The sequence below is a fragment of the Ranitomeya variabilis genome, chromosome 1 (genome assembly GCF_051348905.1).
Source record: "Ranitomeya variabilis isolate aRanVar5 chromosome 1, aRanVar5.hap1, whole genome shotgun sequence".
NCBI classification, from domain to species: Eukaryota; Metazoa; Chordata; class Amphibia; order Anura; family Dendrobatidae; genus Ranitomeya; species Ranitomeya variabilis.
The window spans coordinates 1,129,993,272-1,130,017,678 of NC_135232.1; the positions used below are offsets into that span (position 1 = coordinate 1,129,993,272).

A 24,407-nucleotide genomic window follows, 5' to 3' on the forward strand; every position below is an offset into this window, starting at 1 on the left:
AGCTCACAAGGGCAGGATCGTCTTCCCTCTGTACCAGTCTATCGTTGTTATCTTTGTATGTAACCTGTTCTCATGAACAGTACCAGGGAATCAATGGTGCTATAGAAATAATAATATTAATAATAAAAAAACAATAATATTGCTCATAATATGTCATACTGGTCTTGTCCTATGGGCAGATGCATCTTTTCGGGGCTCCAGGACCCGGATGCTATGGAGGCTTCACTACCAGAAACTATACCTGGTGGAACAGACAGTTGATTGTTTTCCTCTCTCTCGGACTCGCCATTTTGTTTACAGTCCTGTGAACGATGTGATAGATCTATCCCCCTGGGATCTTCATTACACCGCTCCATGTTGATCCTCCGCTCATAAAATTGAAAACGGATTAAACGTCTAGAACAAAGGAATTACCCTGAAAGTGATTGAACCCCCTGCAGACCCCGCTGTATCACTGTGAACATTAAATTATGACTGCACAGGAAAATAAAATGAGATTTCCACCCATCCGGCTTTCTGTAAGAATGTGTGAAAATCTTGTTATAATTAGTGTTGAGCGATACCGTCCGATACTTGAAAGTATCGGTATCGGAAAGTATCGGCCGATACCGTCACAGTATCGGAATCCAATCCGATACCGATACCCGATACCAATACAAGTCAATGGGACTCATGTATCGGACGGTATCCCTGATGGTTCCCAGGGTCTGAAGGAGAGGAAACTCTCCTTCAGGCCCTGGGAACCATATAAATGTGTAAAAGAAAGAATTAAAATAAAAAATATTGCTATACTCACCTGTCCGACGCAGCCGGGACTTCAGCGAGGGAACCGGCAGCGTTGTTTGTTTAAAAATCGCGCTATTACTTGGTTACGTGAATTCCCGGCTTGTGATTGGTCAGGTCGGCCATGTTGCCGGGACGCGGACCAATCACAGCAAGCCGTGACGAAATTACGTCACGGCTTGCTGTGATTGGTCCGCGTCCCGGCAATATGGCCGCCCTGACCAATCACAAGCCGGGACGTCACGGGAGGCTGGACACGCGCTCATTTTAAAATGGGCGCGTGTCCAGCCTCCCGTGACGTCACGGCTTGTGATTGGTTGCGCCGCGATCAACCAATCACAAGCCGGGAGGCTGGACGCGCTCATTTTGAAATGGGCGCGTGTCCAGCCTCCCGTGACGTCACGGCTTGTGATTGGTTGCGCCGCGATCAACCAATCACAAGCCGGGAGGCTGGACGCGCTCATTTTGAAATGGGCGCGTGTCCAGCCTCCCGGCTTGTGATTGGTTGACCGCGACGCAACCAATCACAAGCCGTGACGTCACGGGAGGCTGGACACGCGCCCTTTTTAAAATGAGCGCGTTTCCAGCCTCCCGTGACGTCACGGCTTGTGATTGGTTAATGGCGGCCATGTTGCCGGGACGCGGACCAATCACAGCAAGCCGTGACGTATTTTCGTCACGGCTTGCTGTGATTGGTCCGCGGCCCGGCAACATGGCCGCCCTGACCAATCACAAGCCGGGACTTCGCGTAACCATGTAAAAGCGGGAATTTTAAACAAACAACGCTGCCGGTTCCTGCGCTGAGGTCCCGGCTGCGTCGGACAGGTGAGTATAGCGATATTTTTTATTTTAATTCTCTATTTTACACATTTTAACATTAATGTTGTTCCGATACCCGATACCCGATACCACAAGAGTATCGGAATCCCGGTATCGGAATTCCGATACAGCAAGTATCGGCCGATACCCGATACTTGCAGCATCGGAATGCTCAACACTAGTTATAATGCTTCTCGCATCTAGGACTTGACTATGTAGCGGGGTCCATCCTCGGGCTATGATGTATCAAGCGTCTGCTGATAATACTTGGCAATAATGGGCGACGTCTGCTGTTATATATTACATTACATGCTGTATCACGGCATATCAGGATTCACTAGAATCAGCAGCAGAAGTGTAATTAGTGGTATCTATTATTAGTATTATTTATAGTGTGATTCTAGGGATTACAATATTATTAATATTAGAAATCCCGGCTGAGGTTACACGACATCGTTGGCTGAGACACAGCCGGGGACGGCATTTTGAGGCGGCAACACTGCATCACGACGTAAGGTTGCAAAGAATCTACAAACGCTACATACAATGTTTACGCATTCATTTAATGGATTAAAAAAATAAAACTCAGAAAAAAACACTGAAAGAATTGACGAGCTGCAGTTTAATAAAAAATAGTGCTGTAGCCCAAAAAATGCTGCTGTGCGACCATCTGGTCCACAGCCACTATACACTGTGTTCCAAATTATTATGCAAATAATATTTCCTCCTATTTTCTCTAAATTACCTATCTGAATTGCAGTCATTGTTATTTTCCAGTCATCTACTATTCTAGTATAATTGCAATGTTTTGGAACAAACTGCCTATGAAAACAGTATCTTTTTAAAAAAATAAAATAAACACTCAAAATGCATGTTCCAAATTATGCACAGCAGAGTTTTCAACCTTTTTTTTTATTTTGAACAAAAAAATGGCCAATTGTGAAGTTATAAGCATTATCAGCATATTACAAAATGAAATCAAACAGTTTTCAAGTGAAACCTTTATTCTAGGTGATGTTACATTTGCACCTAGGACCCCTTGTTCGAAAGAAGCTTCTGAACTCTCTCGTCCATTGAATTTGTCAGTTTTTGGATGGTTTCTGCTTCCATTGTTTTGCATGTGGACAGAATACCCTCCCAGAGCTGTTGCTCAGATGTGAACTGCCTCCCGCCATCATAGACACTCCTTTTGATGATGCTCCAGAGGTTCTCAATGGGGTTGAGGTCAGGGGAAGATGGTGGCCACAACATAAGTTTGTCCTCTTTTATGCCCATAGCAGCCAGAGATGCAGACGTGTTTTTTGCAGCATGAGACGGTGCATTATCAGGCATGAAAACGATCTTGCTGCGGAAAGCACGGTTCTTCCTCTTGAACCATGGCAGGAAGTGTTGTTTTAGAAACTCCACATAGATTATGGAGTTCATCTTTACCCCTTCAGGGATCATAAAGGGGCCGACAATCTCTCTCCCCATGATTCCAGCCCAAAACATTACTCCACCTCCTCCTTGTTGGCGCCTTAGCCATGTTTTCATGGGGTGTCCATCCTCCACTCCATCCATCTGGACCATCGAGCGTTGCACGGCACTCATCGGTGAACAAAACCGTTTGGAAGTCAGTCTTCATGTATCGTTTGGCCCACTGGAACTGTTTCTGCTTGTTGCAGTGGATAGAGGTGGTCAATAGGATGGCTTACGCACAGCTGCAAACCTCTGAAGGACCCTGCATCTTGTTGTTCTGGGGACGTTGGAGGCACCAGCAGCTTCAAAAACTTGTCTGCTGCTATGACAAGGCATTTTTGCAGCTGCTCTTTTAACCTTACGCAATTGCCTGTTGGAAAGAGTCCTCAATTTTTCCTTATCAGCACGCACACGTGTGTGCTGGGAATCCGCTACATACTTCTTGATTGTGCGATGATCACGATGAAGTGTCTTGGCAATGTTGATTGTAGTCATGCCTTGACCTAAATACTCCACAATTTGTTGCTTCTCAGCAGCCGACACATCCTTTTTCTTTCCCATTTTGGCAAAAAATGTAGGCTGCTTAATAATGTGGAACAGCCTTCTTAAGTAGCCTTGCCTTTATTTGGACACACCGGCCAAACTAATTTGCACAGGTATCTGAAATTGCTTTCAGTGATATAAAGAGCCCTGACACACATCACCATCAATGAGTTTAAATGACAAACATAAAAATACTAACCTTATCACTCCTAAACTCTATGTGCATAATAATTTGGAACACAGTGTAATGGTGAACCTTCGAAACCTTTTTCAGTGGGTTTGTGGCCAAACGGGGGGGTGCCCCCTGTGGTCGCTGCGTGGCCTGCATAAATATAGATCATAGTGATTCTTTTCACAACTCTACCAGCCCAAGGAATTATAAAATTGATAAATCAATTTCCTGCACCACAATATTTTCTTGAATTTGAGTATGTTTCCTCCGTAGTTCACGCGTGCGCACTGCGCAGTGCAATCTTGCCTTGCGCATGCGCAGTATGCTTTGCCCAACTGCGGGCAAAGGCGAAAAGCATTAGTGCGCTTGCGCCAGCGCACTATGTCCCGGAAGTATTTCGCTGTGTTCCGGGACATAGTGCGGTGGCGCATGCGCACTAATGCTTTTCGGCTTTGCCCGCAGTTGGGCAAAGCATACTGCGCATGCGCAAGGCAAGATTGCATTGCACACGCGTGAACTACGGAGGAAACATACTCAAATTCAAGAAAATATTGCGGCCAGCAGGAAAGGAAGGAGTGAATGAAAGAAGAGGAAACATCGCCCATCGGACCAGACACAGGGCATTTACATAGCCCGCCAAATTCAGGTGACAGAGTCCTTGTAACTTGTTTTTATTCTCTTATTTTTATTTTAGGTTTTTTGACTGTTTCACGATGCACAATTGTTTGTATATTTGTTTGGACTTGCCGGAAGTCACCGTGACGTGGCAGTGGGCTTCATACAGTCTAATCAGAATGTTAAACCAAGAACCTCATGTTCCGTTTCGGCATTAGATCAACAAATGAGTTTTGGGGACTCAGCCTTACATCATGAGTGCTGTGGGGCACCAGGTCACCCACCCTGCTGACGCAGTGTCGCTAAGGCGGTGGTTTGCGCACAGAACCATGCCTTTTGGGCTAGGAATCCACCGAGAGGGTTACCGTGACGTGGCAATGAGCTTCACACAGTCTTATCAGAATGATAAACCAAGGACCTCATGTTCCGTTTCATCATTAGATCAGCGGATGAGTTTGGGCTGTGTGCGCCATCTCCTTTTTCTACAGTTCTGGCAGTAGTAATAGTAGTGTTATCACATTTATTATTACCAGTATAGATGGTATTAGTAACAGTATTATAATAAATTCTGGCAGCGGTATTATTACTAGTAGCAATGTTATAATACTTAGTATTAATAATAGAGGTAGTAGTGATATCATGTTCCCTATTAGCGGTACGAGCAGTATTTCAATTACTTTTATGTTCATTAGTAAATTAGTAGCAGTATGGTAATTACAGTTAGCGGTATAATTATTAGTAGAAGTGCTATAATGAATGCAGTATTATTAGTAGGTATGGCAGCAGTTATAGCAATAAAGACAAAAGCTCTAAAAATTACTAAACATAATATTAGTGTTATTATCACCTTGCAAATTATAGAGTCCATGTGATAGTGAATACATAATTATTACCCAGGAAATATTAAAATAAGATGTTCCATGTAACTAAAGTCGTGGTGAATCTCCACATTTCAGACTCAATGATGTTTTAGCTGTGCATATAATTAAGGTAATGGAGGCTTCACAATGATTCCTCTTCTTCTGGTCACCAGGGAAGGAATAAAAGGTTTTCTTAAAAAGGAAAGAAGTGATTTTGGCAGATAAGATATAAACATTAGTGAGCAATGAGGACTTCTCCCTCTATGAGGGTTGTACGGTTTTTCTGCACAAGAAATATAAGTAGATTTCCAGATTTTCAGGAACGCGGCTCAGAAGGGTTTTTACACTTAATAGAATCAAGAATAACAAACAGAAGAGATAATGTGAGCAGCCGAACATCCCCAACACACAACACTACGGGTTATTTGTGAAGGCTCATAAGGTCAAATGTGACTAGGAGGAATAATTCCCCAAAATCAAGACCTGTGGGCTGTGGCATCTCCCTCCAAGAATAATCTGTGATTCACATTCACCTACCATATCTAAGAAAACATACTGTATATTCAGTGATTATTAAAAACCATTGCTATTACTACTCGTAATCCAGTAATTATCCCTGTACTACATGGTTACAAATAACAAAAGACCTATCATCAATCTAACTGCTATATTAATGCCCTTTGTTTATAAAAATACAAAAATATGAATTAACATGTACAAGAAAATATTTGCTTAAATATTACTCCCAATGTGCATTATAACTACTATAATACTGCCTCTATGTACAAGAATATAACTACTATAATACTGCTCCTATGTACAAGAATATAACTACTATAATACTGCTCCTATGTACAAGAATATAACTACTATAATACTGCCCCCTATGTACAAGAATATAACTACTATAATACTGCCCCCTATGTACAAGAATATAACTACTATAATACTGCTCCTATGTACAAGAATATAACTGCTATAATACTGCCCCTATGTACAAGAATATAACTACTATAATACTGCTCCTATGTACAGGAATATAACTACTATAATACTGCCCCTATGTACAAGAATATAACTACTATAATACTGCTCCTATGTACAAGAATATAACTACTATAATACTGCTCCTATGTACAAGAATATAACTACTATAATACTGCCCCTATGTACAAGAATATAACTACTATAATACTGCTCCTATGTACAAGAATATAACTACTATAATACTGCTCCTATGTACAAGAATATAACTGCTATAATACTGCCCCTATGTACAAGAATATAACTACTATAATACTGCTCCTATGTACAGGAATATAACTACTATAATACTGCTCCTATGTACAAGAATATAACTACTATAATACTGCCCCCTATGTACAAGAATATAACTACTATAATACTGCCTCTATGTACAAGAATTTAACTACTATAACACTGCCCCCTATGTACAAGAATATAACTACTATAATACTGCTCCTATGTACAAGAATATAACTACTATAATACTGCCCCTATATACAAGAATATAACTACTATAATACCGCTCCTATATACAAGAATATAACTACTATAATACTGCCCCCTATGTACAAGAATATAACTACTATAATACTGCCTCTATGTACAAGAATATAACTACTATAACACCTCCCCCTATGTACAAGAATATAACTACTATAATACTGTCCCTATGTACAAGAATATAACTACTATAATACTGCCCCATGTACAAGAATATAACTACTATAATACTGCCCCCTATGTACAAGAATATAACTACTATAATACTGCCTCTATGTACAAGAATATAACTACTATAACACTGCCCCCTATGTACAAGAATATAACTACTATAATACTGCTCCTATGTACAAGAATATAACTACTATAATACTGCCCCTATATACAAGAATATAACTACTATAATACCGCTCCTATATACAAGAATATAACTACTATAATACTGCCCCCTATGTACAAGAATATAACTACTATAATACTGCCTCTATGTACAAGAATATAACTACTATAACACTGCCCCCTATGTACAAGAATATAACTACTATAATACTGTCCCTATGTACAAGAATATAACTACTATAATACTGCTCTCTATGTACAAGAATATAACTACTATAATACTGCTCCCTGTGTACAAGAATGACTACTATAATACTGCCTATATATACAAAATTATAACTACTATAATATTACCCCTATGTACAAGAATATAACTATAATACTCCCCCTATGTACAAGAATATAACTACTATAATACTGCCCCTATATACAAGAATATAGCTACTATAATACTGCCCCTATGTACAAGAATATAACTACTATAATACTGCTCCTGTGTACAAGAATATAACTACTGTAATACTGCCCCCTATGTACAAGAATATAACTACTATAGTACTGCCCCCTATGTACAAGAATATAACTACTATAATACTGCCCCTTTGTACCAGAATATAACTACTATAATAATGCCCATATGTACAAGAATGCATAAGCCAGAGATCTGTCTGGTCTCTTTTTCCTTTGAGTAACTCTGCCACAATGTGTAGTTTGTCTCCTAGACAAATTAGCTTCAGCAGAGCCTGTTGCCATTTCGCTGAGGCAGTGCTGCTGAGCTTCCATCTTCCGGCCGATGAGGATGTTCCGCTCTGAGATATCACATCGAAGATGGAGAATGAGAAGTAGCAGAAAGGGTGCAGGAACTCAAGCATGAAGTGTAGGAAACTCTGATAGAAGTAGGGCCAGCAATCCTTGGCATCTCGAGTCCTGGCCTCCACAATGTCCACTCAGTGTGCTGTCAGTGAAATATAGCATCCCTGGCTACAAGCACTTGTCCACGTGTTGGTCGATAAGTGGACAATCCCAGTAACTGCATTGGTAAGGGTGATGTTCCTGGACATGTGCTGGAACAAGGCAGGGATGCCACACCTGGAGAAAAAGTGGTGGCCGGGGACAGAGTACCAAGGGGTGGTGGCCAGTGTGAGTCAGTGGAAATCCCCTGTGTCATCAAGCCTACATGGCAGTATTGCCACGGCAAGAAGTCTGGAAATGTGCCTGTCTAGCGTTGGGGCCTGTGGTTGGGTGCAAATTTTTTTTTTTGTTCCAAGGCCTGGGGTAGGGAGAGCTGTATGCTGTGCTGAGAAAAGGATTTGGAAGTGCCTGATGATGGTCCCTTAGAATGTGCAAGGACAGGTGCAGGGCGGGAGGCATCTGCACCAGTATCATGAACAGGGGATTGGAAGCACCTAGCCCAGTGGAAGAGGGAGCGATGTCACCTGCTGGCACCAATCCAGGCGTTCGGCCCAACGAGTCTTGTGCATAGATGACATGTGCCTGATCAAGCTGGTGGTGCTTAGGCTCTAAGTGGTCCAGCCCCTGCTGATATTGACATGGCACATGTTGCAAATGACCATTTTTTGTCTCAGAACTCTCTTTAGAAAAATCCCAGACTGGTGAACACCTAACTCTTTGTTGGAGAAATTCAGGAGTGTCAGTGATTTGCGGAACAGTTGCCCACCTTCTACCTCTGGTCACCCCACTGCCTCTTCCTGTCTGTTTCAGTGTTGCAAAGCTGGCCTTGCTCTGCATGCCAGGTTGGGTTGGTGACTTTGTCATCCTCCATCTCGTCTTCCACCAGCCGCAACCTAGTCCTCCTGACTTGGTAACTTAACAACAACCTGACTTATCAGCAACTGTGTCTCTAATCATATTCCTCCATTGACAAAATTTGCCATTCCCCACTATCATCTTCTTCTGGCTGCGGCTGCTCTAAGTTTTGTGCATCACTAAACAGCATCTCCTCCTTTCTCTCTTGGAACAAGCAGGATGAGAGGCCACAATCAAGAAGTGATGTTCCGAAGAGCTCCTAGGAGTGTTCAAGTGTGGGATCACTAGTCTCCGTGGACTCAACACATGGTGGGAGAAAGGAGGATGAGGGTGAGGATTAAGTGATCCAGACTGTTGGCTGGTGAGACTGGACTGTGTGAAAGACTGGGTGGTGCTGCCAAGCATGCTGAAGCATTATCTGCTATCCAACATTGATCACCTGCACGCACTGCTCTGGCTCAGAAGTGATGTACCGTGCCTCCCTGTAAAGTGGGACAGGAAACTATGTTATGAGTAGTGTTGAGCAATACCTTACGATATTAAGAAGTATCGGATTGGATCGGCCGATATCCAAAAAATATCGGATATCGACGATACCGATACCCGATAGCAATGCAAGTTAATGGAACACAAATATCAGAATGTAAATAAGCCCTTTCTGTTCTTCTACATCCTATTCCAGAGGGGGGAAGAGCGTGGGCGGTGCGTGGGCGGACACTGTGCGTGTCTGTGTGTGCGGGTGGGGTCTGTGCGGGCCTGCAGGGGATCTGTATGGGCGTCTCGGGGGTCTGTACGTGCCTGCCGGGGCTCTGTGCGGCCTGCGGGGCTCTGTTTGTGCCTGCCGGGGCTCTGTTTGTGCCTGCCGGGGCTCTGTGCGGCGTGCCGGGGCTCTGTGTGGCGTGCCGGGGCTCTGTGCGGGGCTCTGTGCGGCGTGCCAGGGCTCTGTGCGGCGTGCTGGAGCTCTGTGTGGCGTGCCAGGGCTCTGTGCGGGGCTCTGTGTGGCGTGCTGGGGCTCTGTGTGGCGTGCCGGGGCTCTGTGCGGGGCTCTGTGCGGGCTGCCGGGGCTCTGTGCGTGTGTGCAGGCATCGTCCGATGGGACTACAAGTCCCATCAGACGATGCCTGCAACAGTGACAGTGATTGACACATTAGCCAATGAAGGGACAGTTGTAGTCCCATCATCCGGCTAATGTGTTGAATGTAAAAAAAACAAAAACAAAGCATACATACTACATACATACTACATACAATACATTCATACATTACATACAATACATACATACAGAAATACAGTACATTAAACATAGATTTCATACTCACCATTACTTGTCACTTTGTTCCCCGAAGCCAGTGTCATCTGTAAAAAAAGATTAAAATAACAAACAACCAATATACTCCCTGTCCGCAGAAATCCATGAGTGTCCCACGACGATCTCCCATGGAGAACGGCAGCATCAGCTGATGCGACCGCTCTCTAGGGGCTTCAGGAATACAATGATGAGAGGAAGGTATACTTCCGTACTGTATTCCTCCGCCGCTGAAAAAAATAGTCCCTAGTCTCACTTTTGGCATTGCTGTGTGAGAAATTTTCCCAGGCAGCAATTGCCATAAAGTGAGACTTTGTCCTAAGGTAACCTCTCAGTGATGCACTGCAGGAGCCATTGTCTCCTGTCAGTGTGTCACTGAGGGTCCTATAGAGCAGTGACATCACCCGATGTCACTGTTCTATAGCGGAGATCGTCGAGGGACACTCGTTATTAATTGGACTACGGCGGACAGGTAGTATACGGTTTATTATTTTACGTTTTTTGCAGGCGCTGAAGTATGGTAAGTGTGGTTAAATGAAGAATATTAAAATACTTTTTTCCTAATGTGTGTGTGTTTTATTAACCCTTTCTTACTATTGGAATAATAATGGATAGGCGTCTTATTGACGCCTCTCCATTATTAACCCGGCTTAATCTTACCTTACAATAGCAAGGTAACATTAACCCCTTATTACCCCATATCCCACCGCTACACGGGAGTGGGAAGAGAGGGGCTAAGTGCCAGAATTGGCACATCTTACAGATGCGCCATTTCTGGGGCGGCTGCGGACTGGTATTTGTAGCCGGGGGGGCCAATATCCATGGCCCCTCTCTAGGCTATGAATATCAGCCCGCAGCTGTCTGCGTAGCCTTCTGGCTATAAAATATAGGGGGACCCCACGAATGTATGTATGTAGTATGTATGTAGTATGTATGTAGTATGTAAGTAGTATGTATGTAGTATGTATGTATGTAGTAAGTATGTGACATACTGTCACGGGGGTACTGGTTAGACTACAGCTGATTACCCGGGCCCCTGCAATATCCCTCAAACTAGGGAAACCCTGTCTGTTCCTCTCCCAGAGTTTATACTGAAGGTGTGCATGTCTGGGCCGCCAGGCCTGACCCTGACTCCTGTTTCAGTACTAAGCTGAAACCTCCACCCGCCACCCAGTGATAAGACCTCACACCAACCTCTACAGAAAGCACAGACAGGGAAAACTAAAAACGCACCACGCCGCAGACACACAGGAAAACACTATAATGTGCACAGGGCAAAACAATACAAATATAGGAAGGAGAAATATAACGAAGGATAATACACCACCAGATATGATATTTCCTCTCCTAGACCACTACTCCAGACAAAGATCACCAGTCACAAGACACAAGCTATAATCGGCGACGCCCAAAGCCCAGCAAAACTATTTAAAGGCAATGGGCGTGACTAAGCCTCCAACCCGAGTACCAGCCAGATTAACCCCGGACAATCTGGATCAATCTAGCCGGCGCCACTGAGCATATATGGGACGAATGAGGAATTACCGGTCTGTTGGACGCCCTAGTGTGAACAGTGTCCGACATGACACATACATAGCAATCCCCACAAAACGTGGCCATGGGGACTGGAACATGTCACTCAATCGCATGCAATATTCGGAGCATATCCGAGTACTCTAGGCAAATATGAGTAACGAGCACTTGCGCTCATCACTAGTGTTGAGCGATACCTTCCGATATTTGAAAGTATCGGTATCGGATTGTATCGGCCGATACCCGAAAAATATCGGATATAGCCGATACCGATACCCGATACCAATGCAAGTCAATGGGACACAAATATCGGAAGTGATCCTGGATGGTTCCCAGGGTCTGAAGGAGAGGAAACTCTCCTTCAGGCCCTGGGATCCATATTTATGTGTAAAATAAAGAATAAAAATAAAAAATAAGGATATACTCACCCTCTGACGCGTCCTGGTTGTAACCGCTGCAACCGGCAGCCTCCGTTCCTAACAATGAGCGAGTGAAGGACCTGCAATGATGTCGCGGCTTGTGATTGGTCGGGTGAGCGGTCACGTGAGCGGTTACGCGACCAATCACAAGACCGCGACGTCATCGCAGGTCCTTCACTCGCTCATTCTTAGGAACGGAGGCTGCCGGTTGCAGCGGTTACAACCAGGGCGCGTCAGAGGGTGAGTATATCCCTATTTTTTATTTTTATTCTTTATTTTACACATGAATATGCATTTCGATCCCGATTCCCGATATCGCAAAAATATCGGAACTCGGTATCGGAATTCCGATACCGCAAATATCGGCCGATACCCGATACTTGCGGTATTGGAATGCTCAACACTACTCATCACATACTACATAAAAAAGAAGGTAGCTTCTCTCGTGCAGAGGGAAACCTTGTGAAAGTTTTGGGCTCCAGTAACGAGTACCACATTATGGCATCCCGACATTTTTGCTAGCATTTTTTGTAGACTTGTATTTTTGCTTTCTGTCATTTCACTTCAATCTTTCTTGCAGAATGCTTCCACCTCGTTCAGAACTATTGATTTTTGCAAGTGGTAAAATCTGTGTCTGGAACATGCGCATGGATTTCAGATTTCCATTCATCGGGGATACTACACTGCGTGCAGAATTATTAGGCAAGTTGTATTTTGATCACATGATACTTTTTATACATGTTGTCCTACTCCAAGCTGTTCAGGCTTGAGAGCCAACTACCAATTAAGTAAATCAAGTGATGTGCATCTCTGTAATGAGGAGGGGTGTTGTCTAATGGCATCAAAACCCTATATAAGGTGTGCTTAATTATTAGGCAACTTCCTTTCCTTTGGCAAAATGGGTCAGAAGAGAGATTTGACAGGCTCTGAAAAGTCCAAAATTGTGAGATGTCTTACAGAGGGATGCAGCAGTCTTGAAATTGCCAAACTTTTGAAGTGTGATCACCGAACAATCAAACGTTTCATAGCAAATAGCCAACAGGGTCGCAAGAAGCGTGTTGGGCAAAAAAGGCGCAAAATGTCTGCCCATGAATTGAGGAAAATCAAGTGTGAAGCTGCCGAGATGCCATTTGCCACCAGTTTTGCCATATTTCAGAGCTGCAACGTTACTGGAGTAACAAAAAGCACAAGGTGTGCGATACTCAGGGACATGGCCAAGGTAAGTAAGGAAGGCTGAAAAATGACCACCTTTGAACAAGAAACAAGATAAAACGTCAAGACTGGGCCAAGAAATATCTTAAGACTGACTTTTCAAAGGTTTTATGGACTGATGAAATGAGAGTGACTCTTGATGGACCAGATGGATGGGCCAGAGGCTGGATCAGTAAAGGGCAGAGAGCTCCACTCCGACTCAGACGCCAGCAAGGTGGAGGTGGGGGACTGGTATGGGCTGGGATCATCAAAGATGAACTTGTGGGACCTTTTCTGGTTGAGGATGGAGTGAAGCTCAACTCCCAGACCTACTGCCACTTTCTGGAAGACAACTTCTTCAAGCAGTGGTACAGGAAGAAGTCAGTATCGTTCAAGAAAAACATGATTTTCATGCAGGACAATGCTCCATCACATGCCTCCAACTACTCCACAGCGTGACTGGCCAGTAAAGGTCTCAAAGAAGAAAAAATAATGACATGGCCCCCTTGTTCACCTGATCTGAACCCCATAGAGAACCTGTGGTCCCCCATAAAATGTGAGATCTACAGGGAGGGAAAACAGTCCACCTCTCGGAACAGTGTCTGGGAGGCTGTGGTGGCCGCTGCACGCAATGTTCATCGTAAACAGATCAAGCAACTGACAGAATCTATGGATGGAGGCTGCTGAGTGTCATCATAAGGAAAGGTGGCTATATTGGGCATTAATTTTGGGGGGTTTTGTTTTTGCATGTCAGAAATGTTTATTTCTAAATTTTGTGCAGTTATATTGGTTTACCTGGTGAAAATAAACAAGTGAGATGGGAATATATTTGGTTTTTATTAAGTCGCCTAATAATTCTGCACAGTAATAGTTACCTGCACAAAGAGATATCCTCCTAAGATAGCCAAATCTAAAAAAAAAAAACATTCCGACTTCCAAAAATATTAAGCTTTGATGTTTATGAGTCGTTTGGTTGATTAAGACCATAGCTGTTGATCAATAATAAAAATAATCCTCTAAAATACAACTTGCCTAATAATTCTGCACACAGTGTAAACTCTTTGATGGACAAACTGTGGTGCGGCTAAAAGCCGTGAAAAAAAAATGGTTAAAACATTTCTTTCTGATACTTTGTGATTTCCCAAACACATCATTCGTATGTAGGACAAAGGGTTTATCTTCTGTTCTCGTATTATTCTCCAGTTCAAGTGTGATTAAAATTGCATAAAGAAAAAACAAGCAGCATTGCGGTTTACTTCTTATTAAATCCTGTCTGTTCTCATGAATGGAGGGCTTTGTAATTTTATTACAGCGGAAGCCAGTCTCCTAGGCAAGGAGTACAGCGCTTACAAGCTCTTATCTATAGAGCCTGCAAGTTCTTTTACGGAGCTGGCTGGATCAGGTCTTGTGCTCCTATGATACTGCAGAGGACCGACAGTTTGGACAAGAGGCAACAATGGCCCAAACTATTAATCAGGAGCACACTGTCCCCTGGCAAGCAGAGAGCTGGGGAGCGTTATGCTCCTGAAACTGCATAATGAGATGAGACAACCCCTTTAAGGCAGCAACTGTGCCCAATAAAAGTTACAAAACCCCCTTAACCAGAGACGTAGCTAAAAGTTCAGTTCAGGGTGGGTGAAATATCTGAGTGGCCCCTAACTGGTAACCCTGATTACAACTACGGCGGTAGACTCTAATCCTGGACATAAGGGAACCTCAGCAGATGACAGCGCCGTTACTGAAAATAAATCTCTATACAAAGACCAGCACTGATATAACCGCCACATAGTAACCATATAGTGGTGATATCAGCCCTACAGAACATATAAGTGATTATGGTACAGTTATACACACATGGTCAAAATTGTTGGTACCCCTCTTTTAATGACAGAAAAGCCCACAATGCAGAAATACAGTATATACTCGGGTAAAAGCCAAGATTTTCAGCACATTTTTTTGTGCTGAAAGCGCCCCCTCGGCTTATACAGGAGTCATTGTCCCAGAAAGCTGGCGGGGGAGGGGGAGTGGGGAGCATGCGACCGTAGCACAGTGACAGCTGCAGCTGCCAGCTTCCAGAAGACATCAATACTCACCCTCCATTGCTGCATCTCCATCCCTGCATCTTTGTCCCGGCTCCAGCAGCTTTTCCTGCTGCTGTGCTCAGCGCTCATTAAGGTAATGAATATGAACACGTCTCCACTCCCACAGGCGTAGAGCGCATATTCATTACCGTAATGAGTGGCACCACGTGACCGCTGAGCACAGGAACAAAGAAGAGCTGGGACAGAGATACAGGGACATGCAAGTCGCGAGTAGGGTGAGTAGGATGGGAGCCATGCGGGACCATGGAGCCATGCATACAACGGGGGAGCCACACATACAGGACAAAACGGGGAGCAACATACCAGGACAGGACGAGGAAGCCACACATAGCAGGACAAAACGGGGGAGCCACAAACCAGGACAAAATGGGGGAGCCACACATAGCAGGACAAAACGGGGGAGCCACAAACCAGGACAAAATGGGGGAGCCACACATAGCAGGACAAAACGGGGGAGCCACAAACCAGGACAAAATGGAGGTGCCACATACCAGGACAAAACCGGGGAGCCACAAACCAGGACAAAACAGGGAAGCCACATACCAGGACAAAATGGGGGAGCCACATACCAGGTACCAGGACAGGGGGAGCCACACATACCAGGTACCAGGACAGGACAGGGGGAGCCACACATAGCAGGACAGGGATGAGGGGATAATGCATACCCAGCTTATACTCGAGTCAATAAGCTTACCCAGTTTTCCATGGCAAAATTAGGTCCCTCGGCTTATACTCCAATTGGCTTATACTTGAGTATATAAGGTAACTTGAATCTGACAAAAGTAATAATAAATAAAAGATCTATGAAAATGAACAAATGAAAGTCAGACATTGCTTTTCAGCCATGCTTCCACAGAGTTAAAAAAATAAAAATCCTTGAAATAAGCCTGGACAGAAATGATGGCACCCCTGAAAATAATGTGACAAAAGGGACATGTTAAATTGCGGTGTGTCCACTAACGAGCATCACAGGGGTCTACAATCCTGGGATCAGTGAGTGGCCTGTATATAGGGCTACAGATACTCACTGTGCTGGTGACATGGTGGGTATCACACTCACCATGGACCAGAGGAAGTGAAGGAAAGAGTCGTCTCAGGAGATCAGGAAGAAAATTATAGACAAACATGTTACAGGTAAAAGTTATAAGACCATCTCCAAGCAGTTTGATGTTCCTGTGACTACAGCTGCACATATTATTCAGAAATGTAAGATCCATGGGACTGTAGCCAACCTCCCTGGACGTGGCCGCAGGAGGAACATTGATGGCAAATCAAAGAGATGGATAATACAAATGGTAACAAAAAAGCCAGAAAAACTTCTAAAGAGATTAAAGGTGAACTTCAAGCTCAAGGAACATCAGTGTCAGATCGCACCATCCGTCGTTGTCTGAGCCAAAGTGGACTTCATGGGAGATGACCAAGGAGGACACCATTGTTGAAAGAAAATCATAAAAAAGCCAGACTGGAATTTGCCAAGCTACGTCTTAACAAGCCACAAAGCTTCTGGGAGAATGTCCTACGGACAGATGAGACAAAAATGGAACTTTTCGGCAAGGCACATCAGCTCTATCTTCACAGACGGAAAAATGAAGCATATCAAGAAAAGAACACTATCCCTACTGTGAAACATGGAGGCAGCTCTGTTATGTTCTGGGGCTGCTTTGCTGCATCTGGCATTAAACGAGGGATACCAACAATTTTGACCACATGTGTATATAGTGACTTACAGGTGACATTCTTTCTGATGGAATCGTCCACTTTCCCCGTCTTTTCCATCTGGCCCATACCGACATGATGATTCAACCCAATGCTGAGCCACTGCCCACACTATTAGCAGACAAGATTTAGATTCTGAAATGTGGACTCCTGGCTGGCCCAGACTATTAGCACAAACTATTTGTCCTCATCTTGTCGTAATTTCCCCATCCTTTTCCTCATCTTGTAGTAATTTCCCCCATCCTGTTCCCCATCTTGTAGTAATGTCCCCATCCTTGTCCTCATCCTGTAGTAATGTCCCCCCATCCTTGTCCTCATCTTGCACTAATTTCCGCCATCCTATTCTCTATCTTGTAGTAATGTTCCCCATCCTTGTCTTCATTTTGTAGTAATTTCCCCATCCTTGTCCTCATCTTGTAGTAAGTTCCCCATCCTTGTCCTCATCTTGTAGTAATTTCCCCCATCCTGTTCCCCATCTTGTAGTAATTTCCCCCATCCTGTTCCCCATCTTGTAGTAATTTCCCCCATCCTTGTCCTCATCTTGTAGTAATGTCCCATCCTTGTCCTCATCTTGCAGTAGCTTCCCCGATCCTGTTCCCCATCTTGTAGTAATGTCCTCCATCCTTATCCTCATCATGTAGTAATTTCTTCCATCCTTGTCCTCATCTTGTAGTAATTTCCCCCATCTTTGTCCCCATCTTGTAGTAATTTCCCCCATCCTTGTCCTCATCTTGTAGTAATTTCCCCATCCTGGTCCTCAACTTGCAGTAATGACTTTTCCTGGTTGCTAACCTGTAGTAATTTCCCCATCATGGTCCTCATCTTGCAGTATTGTCCTCCATCCTTTTCCTCATCTTGTAGTAATTTCCCCATCCTTGCCCTCATCTTGTAGTAATTTCCCCATCCTGGTCCTGATCATGTAGTAATTTCCCCCATCCTTGTCCTCATCTTCTAGTAATTTCCTCCATCCTGTTCCCCATCTTGTAGTAATGTCCCCATCCTTATCATCATCTGGTAGTAATTTCCCCATCCTTGTCTTCATCTTGTAGTTGTTTCCTCCATCCTGCTCCCCATCTTGTAGTAATTTCCACATCCTGCTCCCCATCTTGTAGTAATGTCCCCCATCCTTGTCCTCACGTTGTAGTTATTTCCTCCATCCTTGTCCTCATCTTGTAGTAATTTCCACATCCTGCTCCCCATCTTGTAGTAATTTCCACATCCTGCTCCCCATCTTGTAGTAATGTCCCCATCCTTGTCCTCATCTTGTAGTAATTTCACCATCCTGGTCCTGATCATGTAGTAATTTCCCCCATCCTTGTCCTCATCTTCTAGTAATTTCCTCCATCCTGTTCCCCATCTTGTAGTAATGTCCCCATCCTTATCATCATCTGGTAGTAATTTCCCCATCCTTGTCTTCATCTTGTAGTTGTTTCCTCCATCCTGCTCCCCATCTTGTAGTAATTTCCACATCCTGCTCCCCATCTTGTAGTAATGTCCCCCATCCTTGTCCTCACGTTGTAGTTATTTCCTCCATCCTTGTCCTCACCTTGTAGTTGTTTCCTCCATCCTTGTCTTCATCTTGTAGTAATTTCCACATCCTGCTCCCCATCTTGTAGTAATTTCCACATCCTGCTCCCCATCTTGTAGTAATGTCCCCATCCTTGTCCTCATCTTGTAGTAATGTCCCCATCCTTGTCCTCACGTTGTAGTTATTTCCTCCATCCTTGTCCTCATCTTGCAGTAATTTCCCGTATTGTGCAGCTCTTCACATAATAAAAGAAGATCCTTCTCACTTGACCTCACTCCCTCAGCGAACAGCATCCTCTTCTCTTCCAGACGGAGCAGCACATGGCAGTGACGTCCCATGCCGCCCGCATCAGGCACACAGACAAAGACGTCAGCTGCCAGCCTCTGGTTGCTCGCTGGCTGATATTGGTTTTGTGCTGCGATACATTTTAATTGAATGTACGTACAAGGATCATCATTGGAGCTCCTGTGCCGGTGGGCCACATGATGCAGCATCAGGGGCTGTTTGAGACCCCTGCGTTAGAGCCTGGATTTAGAATATCCCCTCTTAAGGTGACAATGCCTCTTACAGCGCCACTCCAGCTGTTTATTTTCACCAGTGGAGTGATGCTTAATGCACAAGTCCCCCGCCACTTGTCATATACTGTTAGGTGTCGAGTTCCCGCCGCTGCACAGGGGGAATCTCAAACCTTCTCCGCTGCGGTTTCCCATTCTCCTCCAGCCGCAGTGCAGCCTGCTCAGCAGAGACATCAGTCCCAGCGTCTGGCTCAAGCTGATACTGTGCGCTTGGTTACTGCTGTCCTTCCAGGCTCAGCCATTGTAACCAGTACTGATCAGCGGTGAGCGGGCGTCCCTGGGACTAAGTCCTGCTTTTCTTCTTCTGAGCATGCCCAAGGGAAGACCTCTCATTGGAGGTCGGGGTCACATGCTCAGGTCCTGTAGCAGCTCCTATTGGACCACTAGAAAGGTCTGCTATAAAAGGTTCGCATGGCCGCACGGTATAAAGTATAAACATGTGTGGATGTATGCCTGTCGATGGATGAAAGCTCCGAATCATTCCCATCCCTAGTGTTGTTGACTGTTCGCGAATGGTGGAAGCTACCTAGCGCCTGACAGTGCTATCCCGCACAGCTAGCACATGATACAGCGTCTGATAGCAGTGACCACCAGTGCGGCGCCGTGCGCTATTAGAGCGCTTTCCTGGCACAAGTCTGGGTGGTGGGTGGCGTCCGCTGGAGCAACACTGCACGCACTCTTGTGCAGTAGTTTATTAGTTCTGTTAAACTCTGACACCCCAGTAGCAGTGGGGGCTAGAGGAACTCTTTCCCTGAGTCTTGGGACAGAGTTCTGTGACTCTTTGCTTGCGCTCTTTGTGCGGTACCGCGGCCCTGTGACGCAACAGGGTTCACTTCCTTCATACCGGGTGAAGCTAACCCGTGTGTGTATCCATATTATACCGCCATATAGTCCGTCATTACTCAGCAGCAGGTTCCATCTCTGCACGGTGGACCCCGGGCTGCGAACGCACCTTATACCATCCTTATAATTATTTGGTGCGTTCCGCTAGCCCTAACAATATACTCACCCTCCGTCGTCCTCACCATTTTTCGGCGCCGCGCCGGGGCTCTCATAGACTTACATTGATTAGTGACCTCACGGAACACTGGAGCAGCGGACAGGTCACAAACTGCAGGAGATGCACCAGAGCGGTGGTGAAAACAGATGAAAATGCCAGAAGGCGGGTATCAGACAGGGGGCAGGGGACTTGGATTTTAAGCACCACTCCAGATGTGAAATCCAAAAAAACACTGGATTGGTGCTTTAAACCAAGCACAATACTACAGCCTACATATGAAAATGATCATTTTCCCCTTTAAGCCTGGCCTAAGGCCCCTATGACAACTACAACGTCTGCAATGAGCCAGACACAATGTCCCCAGGAGCCGGACATCGGGCGTCATCTCCCTCTCATTGTCTCTGGTCGGTGATGCTACATGTGCATCGGTCTCCAGCTTCCTTGATGGGACTACAACTCTCAGCATGTCTCCACAATCTTTACATTTTGCTGCAGGTTAACTGTATAGATTCAGAATTCCTGTTTTCTGAGTGTCTACACCACAGATGTTGCAAATGCATGCTGGGACCTGTAGTTCCATAAGATTTGGAAATAGATCAATAGGCAAAACCAGATCTACAAAAACACAGGACTGGAATGGCAGCAACCAGAAAAGTGCCTGGAGGTGGTGAAGAAAGAGACAAAAAAAAAAAAAAAACCCTGAACATAAGCATTCCTAATGACTTTGGAAAACATGGGCTTCTCAGGATATCATTAGCAGAAACATTAGATTTAGCAATAACAAAGGATCTATCTGAGCAGGTTAAATGGGATCAGATGTTGTATCTAAAAGAGAAAAAAAGGAAAGGGAAAACATTTACAAAAAGAAAATATAAAGTAACAAAAACCCAGGTGCGCTGCTGACCTCTAGCGGCGACTGAGCAGAATGCAAGAACCGTACAAAATGACTGAGAGTAGCAGCTATCAAGGCAGGAGAGGAGAGGGGAGGAGACCTGGCTGCACAAGTGAAGGCTTCCTTATCCTTGCAATCTGAGTTTTTGCAAAGCTTCTCTGAGCTGCTGAGCCCTGGTACTACCCTGAGCAGCTGTCATGGAGAGTGGAGTCAGCTAGGAAGCAGCAGCTCATGCAGGGCTCTTGCACCCAGTTGGAGTTTGGAGCATCATTAGGTTCACACTAGGGAGGAGCTGCTGCTGTTGTTGATTCAGACAAGTAGCTGCTTCAGACACAATGTCATGCATGGGAGGTGCATCACGCTGCAAAAGTTTCTCATGAGTTCCTGTGCTTCATGAATCTCAGCCTGGCAAAGGCAGAAGCTCTGCTGGGGCATGTGGTACCAAGGAGTGCAAGCCAAGATGGGACTGTGTGGAGATGTCATGGTAGAGACACCATGCCTGAGCCTTCTTCTTCTACAAGGAGTCTGAGACCCTCTTACATGGAGGGGAGACTGAATTAACATGACTTTATTCATCAATGAAAGCTTGTGGAACCGATCAGAACAGCAGGACCACCTGCTAGGCAATGGGACCATCAATGGGACCATCAATGGGACCTCTCTGGGTGATGGCTTGGACCTTCAGGCGTTGAGTGTTGGCATTGTCTTGGCTGTTTTTATCTTGTTTGCCATTGTGGGGAACATCATGGTCATCCTGTCAGTGGCATGCAACAGGCAACTGCAGACTGTGACCAATTACTTCATCATCAACCTGGCCATTGCTGACCTTCTGCTCAGTACCACGGTGCTGCCTTTCTCGGCCACTCTGGAGGTTCTGGGGTTTTGGGTTTTTGGAAGGATCTTCTGTGACATCTGGGCAGCTGTGGATGTCCTCTGCTGCACTGCCTCTATTATGAGTCTTTGTATTATATCCATTGACAGGTATGTAGGGGTTAAGTACTCTCTGAAGTACCCAACCATCATGACCGAGAAGAAGGCTGTGGTCATTCTCATCATTTTGTGGGTTTCTTCCATGGTCATCTCCATTGGACCTCTTCTAGGATGGAAGGAGCCTCCACCAGAGGATGACAGCCAGTGCACCATCACTGAGGAGCCCGGCTATGCCCTGTTCTCCTCTCTCTGTTCTTTCTACCTGCCATTGTTGGTCATTCTCATCATGTATTTCAAAGTCTACATTGTTGCCAGAAGGACCACGAAGAGCTTAGAGGCTGGGGTCAAGAGGGAAAGGAATAAGTCCATGGAAGTTGTCCTAAGGATCCATTGCAGAAGTAGTGTCATGGGGGAGTCACATTCCAGCTCCAGGTCTAAGGGACATACCTTCAGGAGTTCACTATCTGTCAGACTCATCAAATTCTCCAGGGAGAAGAAAGCGGCCAAGACACTGGCCATAGTGGTGGGGGTATTTATTCTGTGCTGGCTGCCCTTCTTCATTGTGCTGCCTCTAGGTAAGTAGCCTCAGGACTCATGGTCAACCCCTGTATGGGGAATCCCTCAGCAGTGTATGAGCACCTGCACTGCCACTATGCTTCACTGTGTGACTTGTATAAAATGATTTTAATGTTTTACAAAGATTGTAAAAATGCATTTTGTTTCTTTTATTTACATCACAGGGTTCATGCATTCACCTATATACATAACAGGGTTCATAGATTCATTATACATAACAGGGTTCATACCTTCACTTATACATAACAGGGTTCATACATTCAATTTAATATACATAACAGGGTTCATACATTCACCTATACATATCAGGGTTCATACATTCACCTATATATATAACAGGGTTCATACATTCACCTATACATAACAGGGTTCATACATTCACTTATATATAACAGGGTTCATACATTCACCTATATATACATAACAGGGTTCATACATTCACCTATATATACATAACAGGGTTCATACATTCACCTATACATAACAGGGTTCATACATTCACCTATACATAACAGGGTTCATACATTCACCTATATATACATAACAGGGTTCATACATTCACCTATATATACATAACAGGGTTCATACATTCACTTATACATAACAGGGTTCATACATTCACCTATACATAACAGGGTTCATACATTCACTTATATATATAACAGGGTTCGTACATTCACCTATACATAACAGGGTTCATACATTCACCTATATATACATAACAGGGTTCATACATTCACTTATACATAACAGGGTTCATACATTCACCTATACATAACAGGGTTCATACATTCACTTATATATATAACAGGGTTCATACATTCACCTATACATAACAGGGTTCATACATTCACCTATATATACATAACAGGGTTCATACATTCACCTATATATACATAACAGGGTTCATACATTCACTTATACATAACAGGGTTCATACATTCACCTATACATAACAGGGTTCATACATTCACCTATATATAACAGGGTTCATACATTCAATTAAATATACATGACAGGTTCATACATTCACCTATACATATCAGGGTTCATACATTCACCTATATATAACAGGGTTCATACATTCACCTATATATACATAACAGGGTTCATACATTCACCTATATATACATAGCAGGGTTCATACATTCACCTATATATACATAACAGGGTTCATACATTCACCTATATATAAAAGGGTTCATACATTCACCTATACATAGCAGGGTTCATACATTCACCTATATAGAACAGGGTTCATACATTCACCTATACATAACAGGGTTCATACATTCAACTATATATAGCAGGGTTCATACATTCACCTATACATAACAGGGTTCATACATTCACCTATACATAACAGGGTTCATACATTCACCTATACATAACAGGGTTCATACATTCACTTATATATACATAACAGGGTTGATACATTCACTTATACATAACAGGGTTCATACCTTCACTTATACATAACAGGGTTCATACATTCAATTTAATATACATAACAGGGTTCATACATTCACCTATACATAACAGGGTTCATACATTCACCTATACATAACAGGGTTCATACATTCACCTATATATACATAACAGGGTTCATACATTCACCTATATATACATAACAGGGTTCATACATTCACTTATACATAACAGGGTTCATACATTCACCTATACATAACAGGGTTCATACATTCACCTATATATAACAGGGTTCATACATTCACCTATATATACATAGCAGGGTTCA

At 44.0% G+C, this 24,407-nt stretch overlaps 1 protein-coding gene across 1 annotated transcript in view; it reads left to right on the plus strand.

The window, feature by feature from the left end:
• The first annotated feature begins 21,214 nt into the window (after positions 1–21,214).
• Positions 21,215–24,407, plus strand: part of ADRA1D (adrenoceptor alpha 1D) — a 168,720-nt gene continuing 165,527 nt past the window's right edge. The window contains exon 1 of the mRNA XM_077280281.1: positions 21,215–22,650. Coding sequence (XP_077136396.1) covers positions 21,708–22,650 — 943 coding nt within the window. The 5' untranslated portion in view covers positions 21,215–21,707. The remainder of the gene's footprint in view (positions 22,651–24,407) is intronic.